Here is a 27974-nt window from a genome sequence, read left to right as displayed (position 1 = left end):
CACCCATGCTGCACGTGGGGACACCTTTGGCCTCTGAGGTGAGGATTAAAGGCGGGCCAAAGATTTCTTCTGATGGTTCCTAAAGATCGTCTCAAACTTGTAACTGAGTACAGTCTTGTGTCCCCTCAGTGGGAGAGCGGCCTCCATCTGTGGGGTTGAACCCAAGGTTGAAATGCAGAGCACACATAATCCTTATCCTCAAATTTACATCACGTTTGAGATGCTTTCCCACCTCTCTGTTCTGTGAAACATCTAAAAAAACTCCTAAATACGATAAAAATAATAACTATTCTTAATTCATTTAGTGCATACACTTTAGGCAAATTGCCAAAATTCACGTACTCAACTGCTCCTTATTCTCTGCAAGATTACTCTTTTTGTCCTTGTATGTGTAAATATTATCGCTGACCCACTTCTGCATCCTGCAAGAAATCAGTCTTCTAAAGTGTCTTGTCAGAGTGGAACTGAACAGATATGGGAAAACCGCTGAAAAAAAGCCAAAATGGATGTGGTGGTAGATTGTTTTTCTGAGGGCTTGGCAGAAGATCCGTCCCGGAAGGAGCTGGCAGGAATGTAAGGCTCCATGGCTGTTCTTTGAGTGCACTTCACATCTTGAGTACTTGCTAATTTAGGTTTCATTGGAATGGCAGATGGGGAAATGAGATTTGTGGGGGCTTTCATCCTTCATCCCTCTGCAGTAATGTAGATTACTAAATGTTATTCAAATCAGCAGAAATACGAATGCAAACCTACTGGACTTGCCATTGTTTGGCTTGATTTGCTGGCACTATCTTGTGTATTAGGAATTCATGGAGGGAATCAAAGCAGCCACAGATTCTAAAATTAGTCATGTTTTAAATAAAGAGCAGCAGATTGTGACTTCAGCTAAAGAGCAGACACTGAGAAGAATGGACTCATACAGCTTTGTAATTATCTAAGTAGATTTAGATTTAATGGCATGAAGGAAGGTTTACTTAAGATCTCTGGAATTTTTTAAAATTTGTTTGTTTGTTTGGGTTTATTTTCTTCTGTCAGTTATAAAGAGATGGTACAGAAATGATTCTGAAATGAAGAACAGATGTATATCTCTGCTCTCCTCAACATGCCACAAATTTGTAAATGCAAGAATCAATAACTTTCTCAAAATTGTTCCAGCTCTGTCGCTTCCCAAGAACCTACTTTAACACATGCTTCATCATAGCTTCAGAGCAATTCAAGTCAAAAGAGAAAGAGCTCTATCTTGGGATGTTATCTCTAAAATCTGACTGTGGGAAAAACTGAGAAATGCTCTGAATGTAAACTTCTGGCCACAGTGAAGGTTCTGGAAAGAACAGGCTTGGATGAAACTGAATTTGTGATTGAGAAACATCAATGATTGATAAAACATAAAAAAAATTTTGCAAAGGATAGAGTGATCCTGACTAGGAGCTGCTTGACCTGTTGTGCATGTAGAGGAGGATTCATAAGAGTATGCACAGCCCACAGATGCAGCACATTTAAGCACAATGGAGAAAATGTGCCCTGGAGGTTACTTCTGTGAACAAAATGATACCTTAAAAATACAGTGGCTTCTAGGATGTATGCAGAGAGTTGGGCTCCAAGCAGGATTATCTCATGTGCTTTCAAGCTGTGTCTGGCCAAGACAGCTCTCAGCCACCACACTGAGTGCCATTACTCAACAAATGAAACAGTCCTTTACTTACATTACGTTATCTTGGCCATTTGTATGGTTTAGAGCCTTGCAGTTATCTTTCTCTGGTGTTCTGCAGTGCAAGAGCAGCTGATGATACTCTGTTGAAGCTGGAACACTGTGTCTTCTCTACCCTTTAAATTCATTTTCTTCTCCCTACTATGACAGTCACATTTCTACGAAAAGAGATTGATCTGAACTGTCAGAGCTTTTAATGGCATTCTAAATCTGTAATTTTCAAATGTTTTGATGCTTGGAATTTTTAAAAAGTGATAAAGACCTCTTTAGAAATTTGAAGTATGTGGACTGAATCTATGTTGCAGAATCTATGAGATTTTACTGTTTCTTAGTAATATTTCACAGAACCCAGAGAAATAACTGATTGGTAATAACAACTCACGGACCAGAAAACTTTTAAAATGCCTTTGAAAGACTGCTTCTTTCAGGTGGAAATAAAGCCACCTTGGTAATTTTTTCAGTCCTGAACATAATATTTTGTTTGTCCCGTATTTTTATTCTATGCCTGCTGCATCTTACTATACAATCACCTTTTATCATAACTAGAATGTTCTTTGTTCAAAGTTGTACTTTTATACTTCTGTTTTCACATACTCATGAGCCTTGGGTTTGTGTGTACTTTGTTACCTTAGCAGCACCAAAGTTCTGTTTAATCTTCCATGAAGGTCTGGCATAACAATGAATCATTCTTACCACGAAATCTTCAGAAACTACCCCTGCCCCCATAAATTCTCATTGTCTACTCCAGTCTTTCTGTACCTCCTGTAAACATGGGAAACTGCTCATAAATCATTTTAGCAATGTTTTTAATTTATTTCATTTCTTCTACTTAACTAAAAGTTCGTACCACTTTGTCTTCAAGTGTCCAGAACTGTACAATAGAGATGGAGTTACAGGCGTGGCCTCAGGATATTTACCAGCAGCAGCTGCAGGACAAAGGGTGATGTCCAGTCTTAACCTGTACAATACTTGAAAATGCAAAACATCACAGGGTGATGTCCAATATGTTTTACACACCACAGAGGAACAATTCTCTGCTTGGGAGCCACATAAAGTAAGATGCTGCTCTACAAGCTTTAAGATCTTCAGCTTCTCAGTGTGACATTTATTTTTCCTAACTTTCTGGATTACTTCCACAACAAACTAGCTTCATTATGTGTATGGAAAGACTGGCAAAAGAGAGACATGAGAAAGCTGTCTAGATTTTCAATTCCCATGTTGCATCAAAGTTGTTGCTGAAAAGTCCTAGGTGCAATATTTTTAGGCCAAAATATTATAAAAATATTTAAAAATTGAGAAATACAAGAAAATTCATTGAAATACAGGCTGAGATTTTTCAAAATCAGTTCCAAAGAGTGTTTGAAAGGATCCTTTAATTAAGTTGTTGCATTAGTTATCAAGTTGAATGTGGGCAGGGAGCCCCCTACTCTTTGATGGTTTCTCTAAATATGTGTGGAATAAAGATGCTGAAGCTGTGCCAAGTGTGATAGTGGGAAGATCTTCATGAGCTCTGGTACTTTAGCTCCACTTGAGTTTATTAATTCTAGCTATGAGTTCAGCTGCTCAGACTCTGTTTTGAAGTTCAAACTGTAGGAATCTACCAACCCAAGGGCTACAGGAATAAAGGGGAATAAAGCAATAAAAATGAAAATTGTGCAGTGTCTTGTCTGTCATTTTCCCCCCATAACTTTTGAGGATTTATGCAGCTTATAAGCACTTTCAAGTGAACTGAAATGAAAGTTGTCTGTTTTCCACACGGGAAAGGAGACTGTATCTGGGGCTTTTGGAGCTAACAAAATAGAGGATTCTTCTATGAAGAGGAAATAGTCTTAAAAAAATACCTTAATAACAGTTTTTACAGTTCCATTAGAATTCTTAATTTTCTTATTTACAGCCCATGCTTTTTCCACATAATGCTATTGCCACATGCTTTCTCTGGGTTGCTGGTTATGTGTCAAGGCTGTCTCTGAGATGTAGGAGCATTCTCTTCTTCTATTTAGCGTGAGATAAAGATGTCCAGTACCCTTTGAATCAGTGTATCTTTTTTTTGTGCTTTGCAGTACTTATGAAATATATTAATGAGCAGAAATTATTAATGGTATAGTTTAAAGCTGTGTATTAGTGCTGTGAGTGAATAATGTACAACCAGCTGCAGTGAATTGCCCTTATTTTGTTTCATAAAATGAAACAAAAGAGTATGGTGGCCAAAACAGAATATTAAGCCAAATATTTTCTAGTAGTGAGTAAAATAGAGAAATAAGTAGGAAATAAGCACCTCCATTTTTTAAAGAAAAACTTTGAGAAATACAGTGAAATTTGTTGTCAGAAATAATCCTGCAGTGTGAAGAAAATTCACTGAGTAAGGTAATGGGAATTTTCCAGCAAAATCCTATAATTACTCACCTATCACAGAATTTTAACAAGTTGCTTGGTGTTGCCTTACAAACCAACATAAACCAAGTTTTTCTCCTTTGCTGCTTTCCCTGGTCATTCAGCAGCAATTAAACAATAAACACTTGTCGTTCACCAGTTTGTGGTTCCCATAGTAAAAGTTATGCTCAAGTGAAGACAGAAGCACTGAAGCCAGAAAATCTTAACCTTTGTACTTAATAAGTTTACTCTTTTTTTCTTTCAACAAGCACTCTCATGAAAGCAAAGTAATGCATACATCTCTGCAAGATTGGTACTTGAATTCCCATTTTAGGACTTTTTATTCCTGATATTAAGCTCCAGTCCAGAGGACAGTGAAATCAGTAGAAAGCTTTCCAATGAATTCCACAAGCTAAATCAAGCTCCATGAGTTTTATGGCTCCTGCTAGGTACTTTCCTCAAGAAATTCAGGATTTCAAAATAAATAATCAATACTAAAATGTACAACAAGCTTTAAGGATATGTTTAGCAGCAAGTCGAGGTCTGTGCTTAGTCTGAACAGTGGAAATTCACTGAGGGCAGTGGCAATGCAAAGGTGTAAAGGAGGATGACACAGCACACTTCATCACTGGGGTGAAACTGTGTGAAGGGGAAATTTAGTCAGAGGGAATGAGCAACCATCGGGCTGCATGCAGGGAAGTAAGAGGATGGCGTTACAACTGTAGTAACATGTATAAGGTTGTGAACTGTGTGGTTCTTGACTTTATTTAAAGGCAATCTGCATCCTCATAGACCCAAAAACTGATGAGGATCGAGTTAGCCCTTGGTCACTTGCAGATGAGCTGACTGATGAAGGGTTATTTGGGGTTATCTGCTTATCCTGATGATTAATAACATCTGTTCCACGGCTGACAATATTGGGAACTGTACATCCACACCAGAGAGTGAAAATGGGCAGCGCTGTTTAACTCCTTTGGGATATATGGCGTAGGAGAGCCCTCTCACCCATTGTCCTGCCTCTCCTGCGTTGTCCCTGTTGCTTGCCTTGGCAGGATTGCCTATCCAGAACGGGTTATTTTCCACCCCTCTGCCGCAGTAAGCGGCGACCAAGGTGCCAGACCCGGACCCAGCGGCTCAGATCTGGCGGCTCCGCCTGGGGTAGGAGGAGCAGGATCAGCCTGAGCCGGAGCGAGGAGCAGCGCTCCTGGCGGGGGAACAGTTCCAGGCGTTGCTCACCTCAACCTGCGGGCAGCGCGCCTGGGGGGCGGCACCAGCCCCTCTCGGCCTCTCCCGGGCGCTGGGGCGGGCAGGCTGCGGCAAGCCCCCGCTTCCCCGGCAGCTGGGGGCGGGCAGGCTCCTTCCCGGGTCCCTCCCGGCTCCGTGTTACGGCTGTCCCCGCCCGGGAGGACTACAGCGCCCGTCGGTCCCTGCGCGCCGCCCACACACACCCCCGCCTGTCGCCGCTATCGCTGCCTCCTGCCAGCCGGGAGCTGAAGCCGGCTCGCCCGAGAGAGCGGGGCTGCGCGGCAGGGCAGGGCAGGGCAGGGGGTGCCTCTGCTGCGGGCGGTGGCCTCGCTCGGGGGCGGTGGCGAGGTGGAGCTGGGCGGCCCCGGCCCCGTCCCCCTCCCCGTCCCGTGCGGGGGAGCGGCTCCTCGCAGCCTCGCTGTCCCGTCCCGAGCGCTCCTGTGGCCGCGGCTCATGAGGCGAAGATGGTGATCCGCGTCTTCGTCGCCTCCTCTTCGGGCTCGGTGGCGGTGAGTGGGGGCGAGCGGCGGGGAGCGGGGAAAGCGGCGCGGCCGCCGCGGGCAGGGCTCAGCCTGCGGGGCCGGGCACCGCGGGGCTGGCAGCTCGTCCTCCCCGCCTGCCCAGCCTGCCCTCGGCTCCGAGCCTGGCCCCGCAGCCCGCACGGAGCCGGGTCCGTCCGTGGGCTGCCCTGGGACGCGGGGCTGAATTTGCCGCGGTTGCGTGTGCGATGGGGGCGGAAAAGACAACTCTCCTCCGCAAGGCTGCCGAAGCTTAACTAGTTCGTAAATTGCCTTTGGCGAACCAGGCACCCCGAAACCTTTGTAGGGGACAAACGTTGGGTGTGTTTAACGGGTCTTAGAGGTCGTTAAGTGGGGCTAAACTTTCCCTGTTGGGAGGCGACCAGCACCGCGGTGCAGGGGAGAAATCCCGAGGGAGCCGAGCCCGGGCAGGTGCGGTGCCTCGGTGCCTGCCACCCACGGCAGGGTGGACAGATAAATACATGAGAGCCTAGGGACAGGCTGCGGGCCACCAGCACCTCTCTGCATTAAGAAATACTCTGGAATAGGTACAGCTCTTCTCAGACTCACTTTTGAAGGGCATCACTGCGTTCTCTGCTTAATTGAAGCTTGTACATCATTCTCTTGTTTAACTAATTATGTGTGTGACCTATGAATTTCCATATTTTCATATAAAGTGACAGCTTTCTGTTAAGGGAATCTGGGCATAAACATCCTACTGAATTCGTTCTTTAATAAGAAACATCTAGAGGATTTAGATATAATTGATGTTCTTCATGCTTCAGCAGTGAGGACAGCAGCACTTTCTGTGTTGCAGAAGGACGTAGCACATTCCTGTCTGAAGGTTTATTGTGTATTCAGTTCCTTCAGCCTTTTACTGTGTGGATCTAGTTTTCAGTTCAGTAACATGATGACAGGTATGTGTTCTGATATGTTTTGTCCTGAAGTGTTCAAAGTGCTTAGTGGCTGCGTTACAGCTAATAAAAACTAATTATCCATTTCAGTAGCCAGCATCTTCAGAACTCTGTAATCCATGTCCATCAAGCATCCATGAGAGAAACATCATCTTCCCTGCATGGGCAGTTGGTTCATGCTGTGGTAGTGTAGCATTGCAGGTTTTGGTTTCTGTTTCATGCCCCATGGGCTGAACAGTATACATACAGTATATATTTTGTTTTCATTGGAGGGGTAGAGAAGGGCCACATCGTTTGCTCACCCCCATCTCCAGTCTGCAAGGAGGTTACTGATAGGAGTTTTTCATTCTGCTCTCTGTTTACCCTGTCTGCCTGCAAGGTACAAATGCAGTTGGCAGAGCAATATAGTCCAATAACTATCTATTAACCCAGCAAACCAAATCTGAGTTTGACAAGCAATTTAAATTGCTCATTGGTTCTCTTGCTGACTTTTTTTCTGGGTTGGACAGCAACAAGATGACAGAATATGGGTAATAGTTTGCATGCTGGTGATAGTCAACTTCCTTCATCTAGACAGTAGTGCATCTGAGTGCAGCCTAGCCAGAGCAGAACAGATGATTTGGTGATTGAAGGTGCTGTTATAAAGGGCCAGTGCTCTGACATCTCTCTTCTGTCAGTTTTTTTCATCTGTGTTATCACCGCATGTAAGACCTTTAATTATGGGCTAGGTTCCTGCTGTTCTCAGTGTTGCATCACGGAGCCTTTCCTTTTTTCTGTAGGCTTTGCAGGGGGTGTCCTTAGATCCAGGCTAAGGATGGAGGAAAATGATGAAGAAAACACTATTATTAGCTAGATATGTGGGAATCTGCATCTGGAGAAGAAGGTGGTTACTGTATTTCATGTCTTTAAACAGTTTTAAGGGAAGTTTTAAACTTATTATCATCCTTCTAGAACTAAACATTAGTGAAAGGAGTTTGAGTCATACAATTGTCATCTCCTCCAGCCTTCAGCACTATATCAGCTATTTTTTGGGATCCTGTGCCATTCATGAGACAAAATTATTTCCCCATCGAGAAAAAATGAGTACCCCATATAGATCCTACTCTGTGTCCTACTAAAAATGGTGTCAGACTCCATGGTTTAATTTCTACCTCTACCTCTGAGTCAAATTGTAGGCTAGCTGCTTATAAGAGTGGGTGTTTCTTAGATGAGTATCTGACCTGCTGCAATTGACCAGAAACTTATATATGTAATACTGTCTGACAAAAAAAGCACTGTCATTGTGACGTAATTATTTTTCCAATCTCTCTAGAGAGACTTTGTGAAATTAATCTTTATCTTAAAATGGAAAGTCCATGTAGTCTCTAGAGTAAGCTTTTGTTTTGGCAAATATAATGAGCTAAACTCTTTGTGTATGCCTCCTTTCGAAATCTTCAGAATACCCAGGTCAAATGATAGGCATTTGGCTGAAACATTGCTGAGAAATACACTGATTGTGTACTCAGAAAAGGCTTTACTTTGCATAAATATAACTTTATCTGGAAACTACTAAAGTATTTATTGATCTTGATACTTGGTGCAATTTGCTTTGGGTTAAAGAAGATAAAAATATATAATTGTCACACATAATTCTAAGACTTTAGTGCATAAAGTATTTTGAGGGTCATTCCAAAGAATGAGAAAAGGAATTAATTAAAGGCAATGAGAAGGAACCAAGAATAATGTGAATTTTCCCTTCATTTGGTTTTGGAGTTCTCCCTGCAGCATCTTCCAAACATCTGAAAGTTCTCAGACCCCTGAGTGGTTAATTGTTGTAACTGCTTTTTGTTTGTTTAATAAAACTTGTGGCTTAAAATAAAACATGAGCTTAAAATAACCCGCAGATCCCAAAAGGTAGTTGTTGCTGGAGTGGAAACCTTGATGTTCAGCGTTCAGGGAAGCTGGACAGAGGGTCTGGCCTGCAGGGACGCTGAGGAGAGCTTGGAGCCCTTGGTGTGGGAAGGGCGCGGGTGCATTGTGCGTGGGGGTACATTGCTAAATCACCTCCTCTTGTTCTGAGCATGCATTAGGCAGATTCAATCGAATCGCAATGTGAAGCCTCTGAATAGGCAGACAGGCATGTTTCTACAAGCATTACTGTCTCCTGCTCTTTCTGACCTGAATTTCTACTTGTGTTGGTAAGCTGTGTCTCGAATTCCAAGCACTTCTTTGTAGGGCTGGGGAGGCAGGCTTTGCTGCTCCTCCCTGATAAGGACAATCATTGTTCTTTTGTGCCTAAGAGAAAGGTTACTTTAAAAGTAGCCTTTGCTGTTCTCCCTCAGCAGTGCTTCACTGTTTTCAGGAAATAGTTTATGCCCATGTTTTTCACCAGATCATTCCCAGATGACTGTCATTTTATCTGTTTCACTTTCTCCAGTCTATCAATAAGAATTTACACTTGTGCTACTGTACTACATGCGGTCTCATAGTTAAATAGTTTTCAGTGTTTTAAAGCAGCTTTACCTTTGTCAGGAAGCTGGCAGCATGAGCTAATTACAAACTTTAAGTTTGTAATTCCTGCAGCTATCTGGAAATGCCAAACCGGAGAAAACTTCAGTCTTGCAGTTAGAGGACTGAAGATCAGGTAAGGGGAATATCACTGAAGAGCTGTTAAATAATGGAGAACCTTCAAACAGCTGCCTCACTTGTACTTTCTCCTTTGTGGTATTAATTTGTTGTAGCTTCATCTGTTGAGCTGAACAGATAATACAGGGAAATTAGTGAAATAATGGCACAACAGGTACAATCTGCTTTGACTAGTGAGATATGTGAAACAATTTTCCATTGAAATTTTTGTATGTTCACAAGATGAGAAAAACAGGTCACTGAAATGAATTCCTTTTAGTTCACAAAGATAAGTGCTGGTCAGCCACATTATTCAGGAGAAATGTTTGGGAGGACAGGAGAGTTTGGGGAGGACCAGCAACAGCTTGAAAAGAATAGATGATTTTACATGACCAAAACTTGGACTTTGACTCTTGCAGCTGAAGAGGATTATGAATTTTTTACTAGGAAGCTTGATAAGATAGGTGCAGTTATTGTTAAATTGTTTCTATAGCAAATATTGGCTTTGTGGGACTAACGCTCTCTTTTTGATTAAGCGTATTATGGAGGTCAAATGAGTTGGATTTTTTGTTTCCTGGAATGACTTTAAATCACATTATAAAACTTTGGAATGTCAGAATAATTATAGTCATGTTTGTTTGGTTCACTTGTTGTTGGGTAATGTAGTGGAGACAAATACAGTGCTAGCATTCTTAAGGCTAAGCTGGTTTCCAATGGATGATGAATTTCAACTCCACCCTTGTTTGTAAAAAGTCATTGTAATTCAACATTTCTCATAACGCTTAGCAGAAAGATTGTGCTTCTTGTTGGAGTTGTGAAATGAGTTAATTTAGAATATGTCACTTCTAGAATATTCACCATCTTAGCTTTTTTTTCTTTGCCTCTCTTCACCCAAAAAGCACAACAGTCAAAACTGAAAGTGATTTTTTTTGAGTGATACAAGTGCCTTTTGAGAAAGCAATATTAGTTATGGTGGTCATTCGGAGGGATTTACAACTTGTTGCATGTGATTTATGCAAGTTCAACTAAAAATAATGAGCTTTGTAAATGTTACATATTATCATGATTTTTTTTAATATTTGGGTTTTGTAAACTCAGATCAGAGCAACAGGTAAGCTAGCTTTTCAGAATTGAGACAATAGTCTTTCCAGTTGGAAGTGATCCTGAAATATTTACCTGGGAAGTAGCAGTATTTTGAGTGTTTAACCGTAGTATTGTCTACATCTGTCGGCATGCTGAGGATCCGGTTGGATTGGATCCTCAAAGCCTGATTTATGAATCCCACATGAACATCATTCACCTTTCAAGGTAGTGGTGCTTGTGGCTGTGCACCTACAGAGCACTGATGTAACCACAGCAGTGATACTGCAAGGAAAAAGCTGGATCCTTGCTCAGTCACTGGACACATCTTGGATATTAACAATTATATTAGGTGAACAGGAGAGATGTGGGGACTTCCTGGATCTGGTCCCTCGACTTCATTTTCCCTCAAGTTCCTTATTATCAGGTCAGGTGACTCATACTCATTTTTGCTGGCTTGTGTCAGTCCTATTTTGCAGGGTTATGGGAGAGAGAGCCTGAGAGACTCACTCATGACTGAATTCTCTGAGGCAGGGAGGTCAATGGTGAAGGCTTTAGCTGGTTTTCACCTTAAGGACTTACTATTTGCATCTAGGTTTCAGGTCTGTATTCTAAATAAGTCTAAACTCTAGTTCCATTCTCTCTCTCCATCTCCATTGTGATGGAGAGAGCTGTGAGCCTGTGGACAGCAGTTCAAATCACTTCAGGAATGTGTTCAGGGGCAGCTGAGTGTGAACCCTAGTCACAAGGATGCAGGCTGAATTTGTGTATGGTATTTAGTACCTAACTGTTGCACCATTCCTGTATGCTCTAGTGCTTTCCAAATATTTACACTTCTTCTTGGCAGATAGATCATGTCAGAAATAATGCTGCTTTAAAGAACACACTTTGGACTACACAGTGTCATGTGCAGAAAGTTTCTTACTGAACTTTGATTACAATCAGCTGTAATAAAACTTCAAAGGAGGTATTGTTCTGACTGAGATTATGAAGACTTTCCCCCTTTGTTTTTCTATAGAGTACAAGTCCCCAAATGGACATACTTAACTGATGGTAACCTGTTCTCCTTAATCTTCCACTCAGATTGTTAAAGTCTAGAAATTATTTTTTCTAATTCTGGTCATAGTGCTAGTGATTGCTGGATGTTGCATATAACTGAATTTGATTATAATAAATGAAAAAGAATATTGAAGTAAAAGCTAACTTGCATCCAATATATATTTGCAATTTATTAGTACAAATTACTCAGGAATGTTCAGAAATTGGGAGTTGTGGGAAAAAAACAATAGCATTTAAGGAAGTTCTTCATTGTATAATATCAGTATCACTTTTATGTTTATTGATCTGAGTGCAACTTGAAGATAGAAAATTGTCACTGAGCTGGTAACCCAGAGTGTATCTCTTTGCTAGCAAGTACTCTAAGGGCAACAGCTTCCTCACCTACCCCTCAAGTGTTGGCCCCCTAGGGGAGTCTGTCCAAAAGGAAGTGCTGCAGTCTTTGATTTCCTTATAGTGTGGAAGCTTGTTAAGAGGAGTAATGAACACAGAAACACAGTACTCCTTGGAATCTATTCCTAGTTGAAATCTACTGTATCCAAAAAAGCATGACCATGTTCAAGTATGTCAGTGTTTTTTAACAGCCTGATTTTTAATGTTTTCCAGAAGATAGTTAACATTTCACAAGTCCCTTAAGCTGGCAAATTTTCTTCCTTGGCAAGGTGAGGGTAAATGTAGAGGCAGTGGTAGTGTTTCTCACCTGTGACTGTCAATGAAATTGGTCTGCAGATAGCTGCCAAAGCTCAGAAGAGCTTCTGAATTCCTCGGTAGCTGAGATATTGTTTCCATAATCTTCTCTCTTGGGTTGGTTTGTTGTTTGGTTGGCACCCATTGGATGGACAGATGGACTCAATTCAGAGACCTAAGTCACTGTTGCCTGTCATTTGTGAAAACATCAGATTTCAGTGTGTCTCATGCAGATTAGCAAAGGGTGATCTGATCTTTCAAGGGATGACTCAAAGTTGTTGGTGACTGAGCAGAAGCAGTGACTGAGATACAAATATTGTACAGGCAACTCCTTTAACATAGTTTGTCTTACTGCAAGAGAACACATACAAAACTTGCTTTCTTGTCTTATGTGGGCTGTAGACCTTCATCTGTGAAGTATTTTGCATGAAATCTTTTAATTCTTCTGTTCAAAGCTGTGGCAGTCTTTCCACTCAGGTGTGCTACTTTACTGGAAGATATTTATCACCATTCTGAAAAGGCTGAGTCTAAGGCATGTGGGTATCCTCCTTTTGTGGGCACAAGAGCTACAGTGATGAGGAAGCTACTCAAAACAAGTTATTTCTATGTCATTAGTGGGGGAAGGGAAAATCAATTTGATTTACATCAGTAAACAAGCTTATTTAGTCTAAATTTAATATTGTACTTCACTGTAATTGAATTTGGTAAATTTGGTACAAAGAAAAGGGAGTAACTGTTTTTCTAGCTGATTTCTGAAGGGAAATTCTGAGGAGATGCAGGTTGTTCAGGGAGTCAAGTGAATCATCAGTGACTGTGTGCACTTCTGTTGCTGCCCATCTGCCTTGGGTAGAACACACCTTGTCTTCACAGTTAAGAGTTCCAGGATTTGTTATGTCGGTTTTGCTGTTCTATCCCTGGATAGCTAACACCCATCATTCCTACTAAGATAAAATGGGAAAACACAAGGTGTTTGTCATTGTACTGCAAGGAATAAACTTGCAGAATTTAATGCCTGGGAGTGACATTCACATATGTATCAACTTGTATTTTGTTTGAATATGCATATGTAGACATGTACTTTTGCATGCACACATATGTATGGAGAGATATAAATATCCATATATATTGATATATGTGGGTATGGAGATATATATATATATGTTTATGTATACATACTTGAGCCTTTGAATCACTGATAGTTGCTAATTATCCCTCAGTAAAAATAAACCACTGATTTTATCATTTCCAGAAGAGAAATAGAGTCCTGATGCCTTTAGGATGCTCAAGATATGTCAGCATCTCTCAGGGCTGTGTCAAAAGTGCCTGCTCCTTTATTGCAGCAGTAGATGTCTATCTTCAGTGTAAGCTAGAGAGCAGAAATCACGGTGCTTGCTCACCTATCTCTATTATTCTATGTTATTCCATGTGTCTGGTCTGTGCTTGAGAGCTTTATTTATGTACCTTGCTTCAGCTAATGAGTTGTTTGCAGAATATCAGAATAGTTGTACCAACATAAGATACACACCAGTATTATTGTGCTGGCTAATGGGGACATACAGTGGAATGAAACAGTTCCCTTCCTGCCTAGGAAAAAAGTAACATGGGTGTAAACAATGGTACAAAGATTTTTATCTGACAGTTTTGACAGGGGTGGCAGGGACACTGGAAGACCTTAGTGCTGATAACCCCAAAGTTGCTCTTCTGCCTGTTTCAGAGCTCTTGGGCTGAACTCCTGGCTGTGTTCTGGCCTCCTCCATCGCAGCTGAGCATTTGCTTTGTGGATGCTGAGGTGGCTGAGTGATGCATTGGCCCATGGAGCCCAGCATCTGCAGCACCAGGCCATGGCTAGTTGTGCCCCTGTCACAGGGGTAATGATAGCTTAAGGCAAGCTTCTGCTTGTGGCAAAGCCCTGAACAGCCACAGTTTCTGGCTTTCTGAATGTCCCAGTTCATGGGATTGTTCAGATGCACACTCTGTCAGCAGTGTTACCCTCAGAGTTTTTGTTTGTGAGAACACGCCTGAAACCATGAACCTGTACTTCATATTAAATGCAAATCAAAACGTGATTGGGTATGTTCCATTCACACATGCTAATTTGCTTTTCCATTGCCTTTTGGATTTTCATGTTGTTACAAAAGGGCAGAATATTGTTTACCTTCATATGTTGGGAGATAATGGCCTGTTGTGATTATTTCAGCCAGTCTGTGTAGCACAGGTCCTCTGAATTCACTGGGTAAGTCTCATTTACAGCAAGAAAAAGTGACTCAGAAAAAAATCCATCAGCATTTAACAGGGGAAATTCTATTAAAACTTTCACAAGTTTGTTTTGTTTCCTGGCATTTCAGTATGCTGCAGAGAATCATATTGGGTATTATCAGTACTTTTAAGACATTTATGAGTGATTATTTGGAACAATCTAGTAGTAACATTACAAATCAATTAAAGACTGGTTTCTTAATCTGTGTTTTTCAGAGAAAATCAAGTGAGTTTTTGTGTGCCTTCATTTGAAAGGAAGCTGCCTTTGATCTGATGAACAATAGAGCATCAGCAACTGAAACCTGTCATTAAATTGCTGCAGGGTTAGTGAAATTATCATCCCTGTCCAATCTAAAGAAATGCAATTCAAGTATGCTTTAAACCTTTGATCTGGATCTGCATCTCCTAAGGTCAGATAGTCTTTCTGAAACATCTCTAATTGAGTGATCTGATAGGTTTATGTAGAAACAGAGACAGGAGTGGCATTTGAAGGGTGTAGATACCATCACATTCTTCAGGAACCAGCTAGGAAGCTAAAATTAGTTAGAAAAGAGATACAAAAACCTAGTCTTTGATCAAAGAAGACAGCTGCTATGAAGGCCCTGATGTGCAAGCAGTCCCTTCCTGCTCAATCAAACTGGCTTGCCTGCAGCAAGGTCTCTTTTCTAGTGAGGGTTCCCAGCATCAGGCCCCAGGGAAGTCTGGAAGTCAGTGAGTTTATGCAGCAGTGGTGTTCAGCAATACCTTTGGCTATGTGGAGGTGACTCCTCTTGACCTTACAGGAGATGTGTCTGCAGTTTATGGGATAATAATCAGATGGCTGCTGTGATGTGCTGCTGACAAAGGGATGCACCTTGTCACTCAGAAATGGGTCTGCAGAAGTATGAAAGAAAAGAGAATTTACAGATACAGAGCTGCAAAAACACTCAAGCTACATAGATAATAATTGCATTTGTTGAAAGAGGAATAATGTTGACCTTTATTAATAAGGTTAGAAACCTTGTTCTGCTCAGTTGAGTCAAAGATAATTTTGTTACTGATCTGAATAATAGCAGTGGCAGTCAGCCCTGGTTTAGAAAATCCATCCTCTTAGTCTTACAAAAACATGAGAAAATGTTGCAGTAATACAGTCCAATTTTATCTGAAATATGACATTTGTCTCAAGCCACAATGCATTTTTCTGTTGCAGTTTCATATAGTGCTGAGAAAACCTGTAAATATCTGCAAAAACGTAGCACAACGAAATCTGGATGGCTTGCACTGCTGTTACTGCTGTTTTTTTAAAATGCATTGTCAGGGGTGTGTATATCTGTAGTTGGCAGAATGACACATCTGTGCTGTGTGGATAGTAACTGTCAGGGGAAAATAGCAAAAGCATTTACAAGTTTGTTTCACAAACTTGTGTTTGAAATTCTTGGGAGCCTGTTGGAATCATAGTGTCCCTACTCCTTTAAGGTGAGAGAACAAATAAATGCAAGCATAATCCTTCTCAAGGAAAGGCTAGATGTTTTTTCCAAGTGGTCAAGGGCACTTATCATTCCCCCAGATTCATGGAGGAGGATTAGTACCTGTGTGAGAATAATATGGCTGTGACCTTGTTTATGTAGGAACAGGATTCTGCGTTAAACCCAGCGTGCCACTGCTGGGCTAGGCAGTGCTGCAGTCCTCAAGCTTGCCTTGCTGTGCCTTGAGCCCTCTGCCTTGCTGTCAGGAGACTGCTGCACGTGGCATCCTATGGATCCCCATTCTGCATCCACTGGCTCCTGGTTCAGAAGGAGCTGGAGCTGCAGCTGGGTGTACCTGGGTGTTGGGCTGTGGGCCCCGAGTGACAAAATCTAAAGGGTGCAGCTCGTGCTTATGGCAGGAGGTGACCAGAACTTATATCTTGAGTTGACAGAACTAAGACCCCACCCAGATGAAACAAGGCTAATTGCTTGTTCCATCTCCTGGTAACACACTGCTAGGTGTTTTTATCCGTTCTGGTAGATAAATATTCCTATGCCACTGGGTTTTGCTGCTTAAAGCTAATGAGAAAGAAGAAACATGACCTACTTTTTTTAGTGCTGAAAATTTTCTATCTCATTTGCAATAAATACAGAAAATACAGCTGGGAATGCTTTATGCATTGTGGCAAAACAATGTGACTGATAAATACAGAGAACTAGTTCAAACACTTTCTGTGTTCTGCGGACTCACCTCATCACAAAAAAATCAATTCTGTATTTTCATCTTAAAAGTTCAGGTGGTAAACATGTTACATAATAGGAAATGTGTGTGAATCTCTAGTTAGGGGAATTTTTTGTTTTTAAACTTTTATTTTTCTTCACAGAATTTAGAGTAGAATGGAATATTTCAGTTGGAAGTAACCTACAGTGATCATCTAATCCAACTGCTTGACCACATCAGGGCTCACCAGAAGTTAATTAAAGCATGTTATTAATGGCATTCTCTTAATGTGTCTTAAACAATTGTAAGCTAGGAAGGCTGCTCCAGTGTTTGACTACCTGTGAAGAAAGGCTTCCTTATGACAAGTCTGAACCTCCCCTGACAAAAGTATTGCACATCCCATCACTGGATACCACGGAGAGGAGATTAGCACTTCCCATTCCACTTCCCCTCAGCAAACTGTAGGGAGCCATGAAATCACCCCTCAGTCTCTCTTTCTCCAGACTAGACAAGCCCAGGGCCCTCAAGGGCTCCTTTCAGGACTTTCTTTCCAGCCCCACCTCCAGTTTTGCTGCCTTCCTCTGGATGCATGTAAGGACCTTCACATTGTTCCTAAACTGTGGGGCCCAGAACTGCTCATGGTACTGGAGGTGAGGCAGCACCAAGGCTGGATGCAGCGGGATAATTACCCCTCTGGATCAGCTCTGATGCTGTGCCTGCTGAGCCCAAGGCTGTGGATTGCCCTCTTGGCTGCCAGGGCACACTGCTGAATATTAAAGCATTTGCTTACTTTCCAAAACCTGCTTATAAAGCTGCCCTCTTTGGTGCTATTTCAGTGAACTTTAATAAATTACCAAATATTTAGTGTTTTAGGAAAATAAAGAAACAAAATGGATTAATCGTGTTTTACTTCCCAAAATCATAATTCTGCCGAGCAAGCTGATGCACACAACAAAGCAACAGCTCTTTATCCCTGCAGATTTTTACCTGTAGTAGTTTTGGACTCCCATGTGCGAGATACCAAACTCCTTGCTCTGCTTACTCTGCAGAACTGTGAAACTGAAAGATCAACTTTCTGTTCATCTCTGCAGGACTGAGTTTCCGATAGTTTAGACTTGACAGTTCTCACCTACCTTGCTGAACTGGAACTTTGCTGGGGAGCAGAGTATATTCCCCAGAATCAAATAAGAAGAAATAAACATGAATGAATGTAATATAGCATGGAGATCAGGGAATAACTTGCATTTAGTTAGTAGGTACTGAAAAGTAGTTGAAATAATATGGGTGCAGTTATTATACTTATATTTATGTGTATGTATTTTGAAAAAGAAGATAGATGTTGCTTGTTGAAAGGGTTTCTTTCGTGATGCAAAATACTTGCTATAAATATGCCACTTTGACAAAAGGGAGTAGTATGAGGAGGAGTTAAATGTAGAATACCAAACAGGAGATTTAAATTATTCTCTGGCATCTTTGAAAGGTTTCTGCTGGAAAAATGCACTAAAATAACACTTTCTTTTTAACCACGCTCTTGAACTACTGAAACATATGGTAAATTACAAACAAAAGCATCTATCTATTGAAAGAAGTTAGCTGCCAGCTAAGATTTGAATTGTTAGTCTTTTGAAGCAATAGTCTAGCCCTGCAGGATGGTTCCACCAGGAGAAGTTCTTGATAGCAGAGAATGTTTTATGAATCCCTGAGCTCTTCCAAGCTGGTCGAAGTTTCTCCTATCTCTTGTGCTAGCCACCAAGATCCTCACTTTGTTGAAAAGGAAGAAAAAAAGATCCTAACCCATAATTCTAATAATTTTGACTTTTTGGCTCACTGTTGGCTGAGACATTTTTAAAATCAGATGAAGTAATGGGCAAGCTCTGGTAACCTGCCCTCTGTTTTAGTTAGTGGTGAAGAACCATTGAGGAACCAACACGCTTTCCCAGTGTCCTCACAAGAAAATACCTGTGACTAGGAAACATCCTGTATCTGTAGCAAAAATACAGTTTCAAGCATGCATTTTGTCAAATAGAAATGTTTTCAGGATAGTGTGATTCCACAGATTCTTCCTGTGGGTTATAATCTAAACTGGCAGCAGGCTTTGCAAGCTCCCCTACTGGAGCAGCCAGCTTTGCATCCTGACCTTTACTCTGGCAGTCCCCTGCTGCTTGCCAGGCTGGGCAGGGAATCTTCTGCCTGTGCTACTCAGTCTGCATGGAGTCCTTTGGCTCTTCGTCTGTCTCACTAATTTGGAGCTGCCTGTACCCTCTGTGAGGCTTCCAGGTTCTGGTTCAATTCCTGCTGTACAGTCTTCAAATTTCACCTTGTTTTAGCCTTTTTTTTTTATTTCCACAGCAATGCTGTATTTTTTAGTTTCATACTGATGCAATAGAAGAAAATTCACACTGCTAATTGGAGGGTAGATCCAGCATCAATGGCATTCTTATTCTTTTGATGAGGAAGCAATGAGCCAAATTTTGGGGTTTATAGCATCTGTTTTCCTGCAGTCCTTCAGAGACTCCTGTGTAAATGGATTTTCAATGCTGTAAGAACTCCTACTGCAAGAAGAAAGTTGTAGAATCACTTACGTTATTTGTGTACATTGGTGGGAAGTCTTGTTTCCCAAAATACAGAAGAATTCAAAAGAAGTAGACTTGGGTATGACTTCAGAGGCTTTCCCAGCTGCACACATCTCAAATGCACCCTGTGTGGCGCTGCCTCTAGGTAATTTTTCTGTAGAACATTGTCTTTTTCTGTTCTTGGTGTTTCCCGTTTTTCTGTTTCTTACATTTTTCTCTTCTTTTTGCTTTGTGCTAATTGAAACAACACGTAGTAAACCCATGAGCAGATTCCCATCATCTCTTACTTTTAGCGGTGATAGTTGTATTTATACTTGCTAAAGACCCCTTTGTGTTTCACAGTGTTATTCTGTTACTTGCACAGAGAGCAATGATTTCAGACAAACTGCCTTTAAAAGTAAACTTTTCCCCTCACCTTGTGATAGACATATGTGCACAGAGAGAAATAGAATTAAATGCATTTATCAGCATGCAACATCTGGCTAGGAAAATATGAGGCTAGCAGGCATTGGGCATGGAGCAGTTTAACTGTCTTTGTAGCTCTATAGAAAATATTTTCATTTGCTGACTGCTTGTGATTAAGAATCTCTTAAAAACCAAACCTGTCTCAAATTTAATTGCATTTCTTAATTAATGGGTTCTTTTTGAAGTTACCGCACAAACATTGCACAGAGGCAAAGGTGTGCATAGTCCTTGGCTAAGCAGTATCTCAGCAGCTCCCAGGGACCTGCAGACTGATTTTACATAAGGCTGAGCAGATTGCCCTCCCAGTTTAATAGTGTTTCATGTTGTGCGTCCTTAATTATGTCTCTGTGTGCAAGCAGAAGGTTGCTGCTAGCAGGAGACCAGGGCAGTGCTGGCTGCATGTGGCCTCTGTTCACACACTGTTCTGTTCCTCTTCAGGTTAAAAAGTTCTGTGGTTAGTTTTTAGGATATTGAAACATTTATTTTTTTTGAGGATGAAGAATTCAGGTGCTATTTGGAGGCCTGTTATGAGAAGACAGTGTTTTCCTTCTGTCAGATGCAATGCGGTATTCGCTATGGTGGAGAGCCGCTCACTTTACTTTTGCAAACAGTTATGCAATGCTGATTTTTGTTTATTTTTATTTTAATTTTTTTTCTCTGTTAACCTTCTTCTCTTCATTACAGCTTCTCATCCTTTTTTCATATGTGCATAGCTGAGTTGTATTTTCCTGCCAAGAACAATGAAGTAATCATATGAACCTTTGTAAAGTTCTGTCACAGTGCTGCCATTTCCCTGCAATAAAAATTGTCAGGGGTCAGTTATGCTATGCTTTCCTAAGTCAGGCAAAGAAAGTAGAAATTTGGCAGAAGATCTCTGTCACTACAGGTCTCAAATATTAAAGAACCATGAGGATTTGCATTTCAAGCTTATGAATATGTGGGAATAGCTTTTTTATTGCTTCTTTATTAGAGCAGCAACATAGTGGAAACAAGAAAAGGATGCTTCAACACAAGTTTATAATTCTGTTCCTTTAATGTGTTTAGGGCTTGTATTGGTTTGTTAGAGCATAATATTTCCTTATTATCTGTGAGTATATGTTAAGCCACATTTGTGTGAGAAGTGAAGATAAGTAATCCTCTGCAGTAGCTATATTACATCTGCATTTTACACTGCAACAGTCCCTTTGGGTATGGTTGCATGACTTGTAAAGGCAAGAGGCTCACATATAATATTTTCAGTTGTAGGAGTGAGTTGAGCTTGTGTTTATGTAACACAGATGCTGCTTCTGCAGTTCATGTTTCAGACACTTGTACCTTTAGCCATGGCTGAGCCATTTTCTTAGGATGCAGTTTTGTTCCTGATATAAACTGATGAGATTGTGGTGCTGACGTTATTGATGGTCCTTCCCTTGTTCCCCTGGTTCCTGCATTATGCTGGTGTGAGGAAAGCTGCAGGAGCTGCTTGGCAGGAGGGAGGAACATTGTGTCATCTCAGTGACAGCCAGCAGTGAGATCTGCTGAGTTGTATCATCAAACTGCACCATAAAGGTGCCACTGCCAAATGCAATACATTCAGTTTTTGGCTGAGTCAGTGGGTGGATAATAACGTGGCTGATGCAGTTCAGGAGTGAGGGCAGGTATGTGGAAAGAGTAACCAAATTTAAAAGAAGGAAGAAAACTAGCAGGACCATCTCTGTCTTTAGAGGCACAGGTGTGCCAGCCTGTGAAACAAGTATTTGAGATTAACTTAGACATGCATTCAATTTTTGTTTTTTAAAGGTCAGGCTTCTAAAATGTGCTTGTAGTTTGACAGGCCAGTTTAGAAGATAACCTCATAAGGCTTTGTTCTCACTCACCGTGTGTGGTCTGAATATTTCTTGGGGTGGGATTTTGTGTTAGAAAGATGGTAATTTGTTCTTGGGATCTATCTGGAAGGACCAGACAGTTCAGGCTAGGCTGTCAGTTCCTTCAATTCCAAGAGGATGCGACTGTGAAAGAGTCAGTGCTGCACATCTCAGTCACCAGCCAATTAATGGAGGGTACCTGCTGTCATTCTCTCCCCTTGCAGGCAGAGGACAGAAACCCAAGGAGTCCCTTATCTCCAGAAGATGGGGGGTAGAGTCTACAGCAGAAAACCAAGCTTCCACATCCACTTTGTAAGAACCAGATGCTCAGCAACATTCCTCCTGTTGACACTGTGAAGAAACTTGAAACTGAGAATGGGTCTGCTTTGCCCCATTTATATTAACTGGGCTAATGACAAAAGACAGAGGAGTTCTCTTTCATCAAGGCACAGTCCCTGTTGGTATTGTGGCTTGAGTCATCTTGCATATAGTACAGTAAAAGTAATATTCATTTATCTTATCCGAGTTAGATAAATCCTGGTCTACTAAGATTTTTGCAAGGTATTGAATATCTTGATTAAAATAATATAGAATTATGAGGTGCAGCTGATTTTAGTAATGGAGAGACCATGTGCTATGCTCCTCTGGTTCAGCAGCTGTCAGTGGGGAAGCCTTTCTAGGATGGGAGAACTTCTGAAAACAGGTTCAGGAAGCATAGACAGGACAAAAAAGAAAGAAACTTTTACTTGTTGGAAGTGATGAGAAGCTTCCAGGGCACTTTGGATAGAAGATGTAATCTGATTTTTCTAAACTTCTGCTCCAACCTGGACATGATTTATAATGGTAACATCTTCATTTTCTCATTCTGCTACTGAAAGAGCAATACTACCAGAGATGAGTGTTCAGTTTAGCTGGGTGTGGTGGTTTGACCAGGAAGGAGTGGGAATTCTGGGAAGCTGTGGTCAAACCAATGAAGGTTTTGGGTTTGAGACTGGCACCTGGTGTAGCCAGTGGGGTTTGGACACACCTCCGAGAATACACAGGGGTTAAAAAGCAGGGCACTGCCCTTGGCACTCTCTCTTGGGACGTCGCTTCGAAGAGGTCAGATCACCCTCCCCTGTCCAGCCTTGCTGCTGGGCGGGGGAGGGGCAGCCATGCGGTAGGCCCGGGGCCTGGACAGAGATGGGGGTGAGAAAGCTCTCAAGGATGGAAGGGTGGAGGAGCCCCAAGAGACATCGGGCAGTCATCCCCCCCCCGGAGGGAGAGAGAGGAGAGCCGGCGTCTGAATGTGATAGCAGCCAGCCCGGGAGGAGAAAGGGGGGGGAAGAGTGCAGCCTGGCCGGCGGAGCAGCAGCACCTGTGGGAGTACCAGCATTCCCGGGACAGACAGAGACTGAAAACTTTTAACCCTTTCTTTCATGACTGGGGCCTTGCAAAAATGCTAATCCTCCTCGAAGCTGAATAAGAAGGGAGATAAGAGATGAGATGAGACAAGGACCTGGCCCGAGGAACGTGGAGATGATTGAATGGGAAGAGATGATTTGGAGTGGCCTTTTGGCTGGACTTTTCTTGTGGCCATGGACTCAGTTGTTCCTGTGACACAGACTGCACTTAGGGGGAAGCAGTGGCTCAAAACCAGGAGGGTTCTTCGTGAGGACCCCCCGGCCCCAGGGGGTTGGAAAAATATGGGGGGGACAGATGTCCCAAAGCAGAGACTGTGCCTTTTTGGAGTGAGACAAGGCATCCTTGAAAGACAACCCTAAGAGCAGCTCTGGCCATGCGTCAGTGGTGAGAGCACTGGGCATGGAAGGAAGATGTCACAAGCGGCAAAAGGACTTTTTTCCGGGCGGTGCCGAAGTGACAGGGAAGCACACGAGGTTTCAGTGTGTTTCCAGGGGAAGCCTATGGAACAAGAAGGACTCCGTTCCTCTTCATGAACTGCAGTTTGAGTATACTAAAGTGTGGGGCCAAGGCTGGGCAGTTGGTGATTTGGGAGAATGTATCAGATTGGGAAAGTCAGGTAGTGGGGAGGGGGGAAAGTGGTTTTTGTAAGGTTTTCAACTTTTTTTTTTCTTTTCCTTATGGTCTTTCCCTATTTTCCTGTAGTTTAGGTAATAAAGTGTTCTTTATGTTCAAGCTAAAGCCTGCTTTGCTTATTCCGGGTCACATCTCACAGCAGACACCAGGGTGAGGCATTTTCATGGGGGGCACTGGCTCTGTGCCAGGCTCAAACCATGACACTGGGGGATGTGATATTAGTTGTGTGGGAAGCAAAAATCTTAGAACAGAACCATTTTTAGTTTGGGCAAAGATGTGAAAAGTGAGGTGGCTAAAGTGAGGTGGATTCTGAACAGAAGCAAGCAAATATTTCCAGTAAAGACAGTCAATTAATTGTGAAAACATATTGCAAAGATCAGCTCTCTGTTATTATCAGTTCAAGAATGGAGCTTAGAGGGGGAAAAGAAGTCTGAAGAAACGCTTTACTCCTTAGAGGAAACCTTTAGGATAAACAAGAAACCCTTATTCCTTCCTTAGAGGAGTTAAGTCAAGGATGCTGAAAGTCAGAACAGATAATCCCAGTGGTCCCACCTGGACTGGCCTGGGTATGTCTTTGAAGTATTTCTCCAAAGCAGTTTGAAAATGTAGCCTCCTGTTACATGTTGCAAATCAGTATAAAGAAATGAAAACTAGGACAGAAAGAATACTTTAGTTACAATAGACTTCCTTTATAAATCGGGTTACTGATCAAGTGATTAGCTCATTTTAGCAGTTTTATGGATATCCTATTTTTGCTGCTTTTTAATCCTAATAAAGATACCAGCTCTGAATACAAGGATAAAATTGAGTTGTCTCTGGGGATATTTTCTCTGTCTTAGTTTTGTGAATAGAAATATAGATTAACACTAAAACCAACCCCAGATAAATGATGTTCAGAAAAGAATTACTCTTCTAAAAATAGGGGAGGCAAACATTGGACTATAATAGCAGACCATTAACTCCATCAGAGTTTTCTCACTGCATTTAAAGATAGATTAGGATCATATTGCATAAAGACTTTCCTCTGAACCTTCACAGTGGATATATGTTTTGAAGGTGTATTTTGCAGTGTCTTCTGGAATGCTGAAAGGTGTTAAACCCAAAATATATTGATGCTGAAGTAGTCTAGTCTGTTATGTAAGACTAAAAACACTTTCCGAAATTGGTGTATGAATAGCCACAAACCAAATTTTTCTGAACATGGTACCTCTGACAATGGGATTTCTTTTTCCAGGTTCCTTTCAGTTGCATCAAATGCAAGAAACCTTGGTAGCAGCAAGATACTTCACAGAGATTACTTTCCACCTCCTTAGTTTGTCAAGTGAGGATGTATTTTTCTCCACTGGGCTCCTGACAGGACAGGCTGGTGAGGAAGCAGGGACTGACACTGCTCCTGTGCCACGCTGCCTTTGCACTGTGTTGCAAACTTGGGCAGCTTTTAGGGCTCTGGGGGAGCCCAGATGAGAGCTGCAGGCAGGACTGAGAGGCTGACGCACTTCTGAGGCACAGATCCAGTGGCAGACAGAGACAAAGGTCCTGTGGTTTTCTTGGGGAATAATCAGCTGGCTTCTGTTGTGACAGATGCTCTGAGCATCCCTCTTAAACAACAAGGCGTGATTTAATAGGATTTTAAATACAACTAATGCTCTTGTTTCAGTTGATAGGCCTGAATCAAATAAATTGGGGAGGAGAAAATGCTAGTTTTTTGGCTTGAAATTTTCAGGCTATTTTGTTTAGGTTTATGCAGCTGGTACATCCACAGCTGATAACTCATACAGATGTCATATGGAGAATTGTAAAGCTTATGGCTAAAAAAACCAAAAACGCCAATTTGCTTCACTTCAACATCTTAATTAGTTTTATAAAAATAAAATGAGGCATTAGGAAATCTGTGGTTGTGGAAGAATTCTAATGGTGTGAACTGTAAAATGATAGGGATCTGACTAAATCTAAGTTGCTCAGTTTACAGGGAGAGAGTGGCTGAAAATGGGTCCATGTGGATGCACCTCTACTGGTTCATGTCCTGGCTCTGAGAATGGAGCACTGTGGTACTCTGGAGCTGTTTGAAGAATGGTTGCTGGCACAGTCAGCTTTGGCCAAGGCTAACTTAGAGTCTCACAAGCAGCCCGTGGCCATGATTTAAATGTTACAGCATGCCAGGGATCATTCCCAGTGTGCAGCGTGCAAGCAGCAGCTTTGGGAGGCTGAAGGTTTAATAGCTTTGGCCAGAGGATGCCAATTCCCTTGGGGCCAGAGGGCTGGCCCAGCCACTCTGGAGTTTGCTCGCTGCTCCGACCAGTGCAGGAAGGATTTCATGTGAGTTTTGGTAGCACTGCACCATGAGGAAGTGATCTCTTCCGCATACAATTTTAGGTATCTCTTTTATTTTTAATCAGATATTTAATATTTGTGTTAAGAATAGCTCTGTCTCTGCCTCTTTTGTGTTCTTTTGCAACTTCTTGTTGAAAGACAGAGGAAAATGTTTTTGTCTTCCACTTTTACACTTCGAGTTTTCAGGGATGTAGTAAAAGGCATGTTGCCTTTGGTACCACCAGTGATGATGATGCAGTAATTTTGCTGTTGTTGATAATGCCTTACTTGCATGCAAGTTTAGGAGCTGCCTTCTCTATGAAAAAGGGATTATTTCACATATGCCTAATAAACTGTACCAGAGTGTGGAAATAAAGGAAAAAGAATGAGATATCGTGACACAAATTTACTGTGCAATCCACTTCTTAAGAAAGGCAGTGATAGTTTCAAAGCTTTGTATTTGTAGTTTCTTGGGATGGCCGCCTTATTTAAAAGAAATAAGAATTCCATCAGTATTGCTACAAAAATTATGTATTTTTGTGGTGCATTTAGATAGGTATACTTGCTTGTGTGACAGGAGCAACTAGCACATGCATTTTGAAAATCCTCTGATTTCCAAATAGTATCTAGGTCGTATGATACCCACAGGCATGATTCATCCACCTGGGCTTTATGCCAGCCAGCAACTGCATGGATATGACACTCCAGGAATACTGTAAAATTATTAAAGCTGATTTTTTTTTTCACATAACACTGTGATGATAGCTGTAAAAAATATGGCACATAATTTATAGTTCCTTTCTGAAAGTATTAATTTTATTAGGTTGATGCAAAAAGTACACAGACCTTCATTTCAAAGCTTGCTGTCTTAATATCAAGTCCTGTTTGAGGCAGAGGTTGTCTTTACCTGGGTGTATCTTCTTGAAGCCCAGCTAGCTCTTAAGTGCTGATCTTAATATCATAGAGTTGTTAAGGTTGGAAAAGACTTCTGAGATCATTGGGTCCAACCAGTGTGGATAAAAACTGCCAGTGTTCTGCCCCTTTATATAAAGATGGTAATCTCTTTGAGGGGCAGAAACCTCATACGTTTAATACAAACCTTGTGTGGGCTTTTTTTTTTTTTTCCCCAAAAAGTTAATTTTCAAGAGATGACATTATGCTTACTTTCAGGCATTATGCTGACAGACACTCTTAGGTAAATATTCAACTATTCCCTTGCTCGGGAAACTGTTGAGCTATATTTTAAAAAATGTGTAGGTGTCAAGAAAAACAAAAATGTGTGTAGCTGGGGGGGTTTTTTCAGATGTACTGACATGTTCATCTCAATGAACACTTTTAGGAGTAAATTCTTCTGAGACTTGCCACATTATTTATCTTGCATTTTTAGGTGCCTGTATACTTTAAAAATGTAGCCCCTAATGTCTTTGAAAACCAACTGCTTCTTTTTACTTCTGCTTCTGAAGAGACCCTTACAGTTTGCTTTTTAAAAATATCTTTTTGAAGATATTCAAAAATATCTTTAGGGGGTAAAAGCTGAAATTACCAAAGCTGAATTAAACAGACAGTCTTACACAAGTTAGGTGAAGAAGTGTAACCTTTGCCATCATATAAGGGAACAGCAATGCTTAACTTTTATGAATTTAAAACGGAAAAAAAAAAATCTCCTTTGTCTTTCTGAGTTTGTGACTTCCCATCCTATGAAAGTGGGATGGAAGAGAAGGACTGTTCTCAGATTTGTAAGCATGTCTGTGTTATGGAGGACTTGCTCTGACTCTGGGTTTTTTTAATTTTCCTTCTTCCATCTAGATAAAGAAGAGGCAGCAGGATGTGGTGAGGTTTCTGGAAGCCAACCGCATAGAGTTCGAAGAAGTGGATATCACCATGTCAGAAGAGAAGAGACAATGGATGTATAAAAATATTCCTGAGGACAGGCAGCCTGCACAAGGCAATCCACTGCCACCACAGATATTCAGTGATGATCGGTACTGTGGGGTAAGCAGCTGTTGTGCTTCTCACTATATTAGTATATATATTATATTACATACAATATATTAGTTCATTATATACAATATTTTAGTACACTTAGCTGGCCATTTATACTTGGGACTTGCTGTTGAGCTTTCTCTAGCAGAATCTGAATT

At 41.5% G+C, this 27974-nt stretch overlaps 1 protein-coding gene across 1 annotated transcript in view; it reads left to right on the top strand.

The window, feature by feature from the left end:
- Window positions 1-502: 502 nt before the first annotated feature.
- The window catches only part of SH3BGRL2 (SH3 domain binding glutamate rich protein like 2), a 45020-nt gene continuing 17548 nt past the window's right edge, over window positions 503-27974 (top strand). The window contains exons 1-3 of the mRNA XM_005485931.4: window positions 503-573; window positions 5070-5832; window positions 27640-27825. Coding sequence (XP_005485988.2) covers window positions 503-573; window positions 5070-5832; window positions 27640-27825 — 1020 coding nt within the window. The remainder of the gene's footprint in view (window positions 574-5069; window positions 5833-27639; window positions 27826-27974) is intronic.

This window comes from Zonotrichia albicollis, chromosome 3 (assembly GCF_047830755.1).
Source record: "Zonotrichia albicollis isolate bZonAlb1 chromosome 3, bZonAlb1.hap1, whole genome shotgun sequence".
In the NCBI taxonomy this organism is placed as follows: domain Eukaryota; kingdom Metazoa; phylum Chordata; class Aves; order Passeriformes; family Passerellidae; genus Zonotrichia; species Zonotrichia albicollis.
Note: the sequence above shows the minus strand (reverse complement) of the source record. Positions and strands in the feature narration are given on the sequence as shown.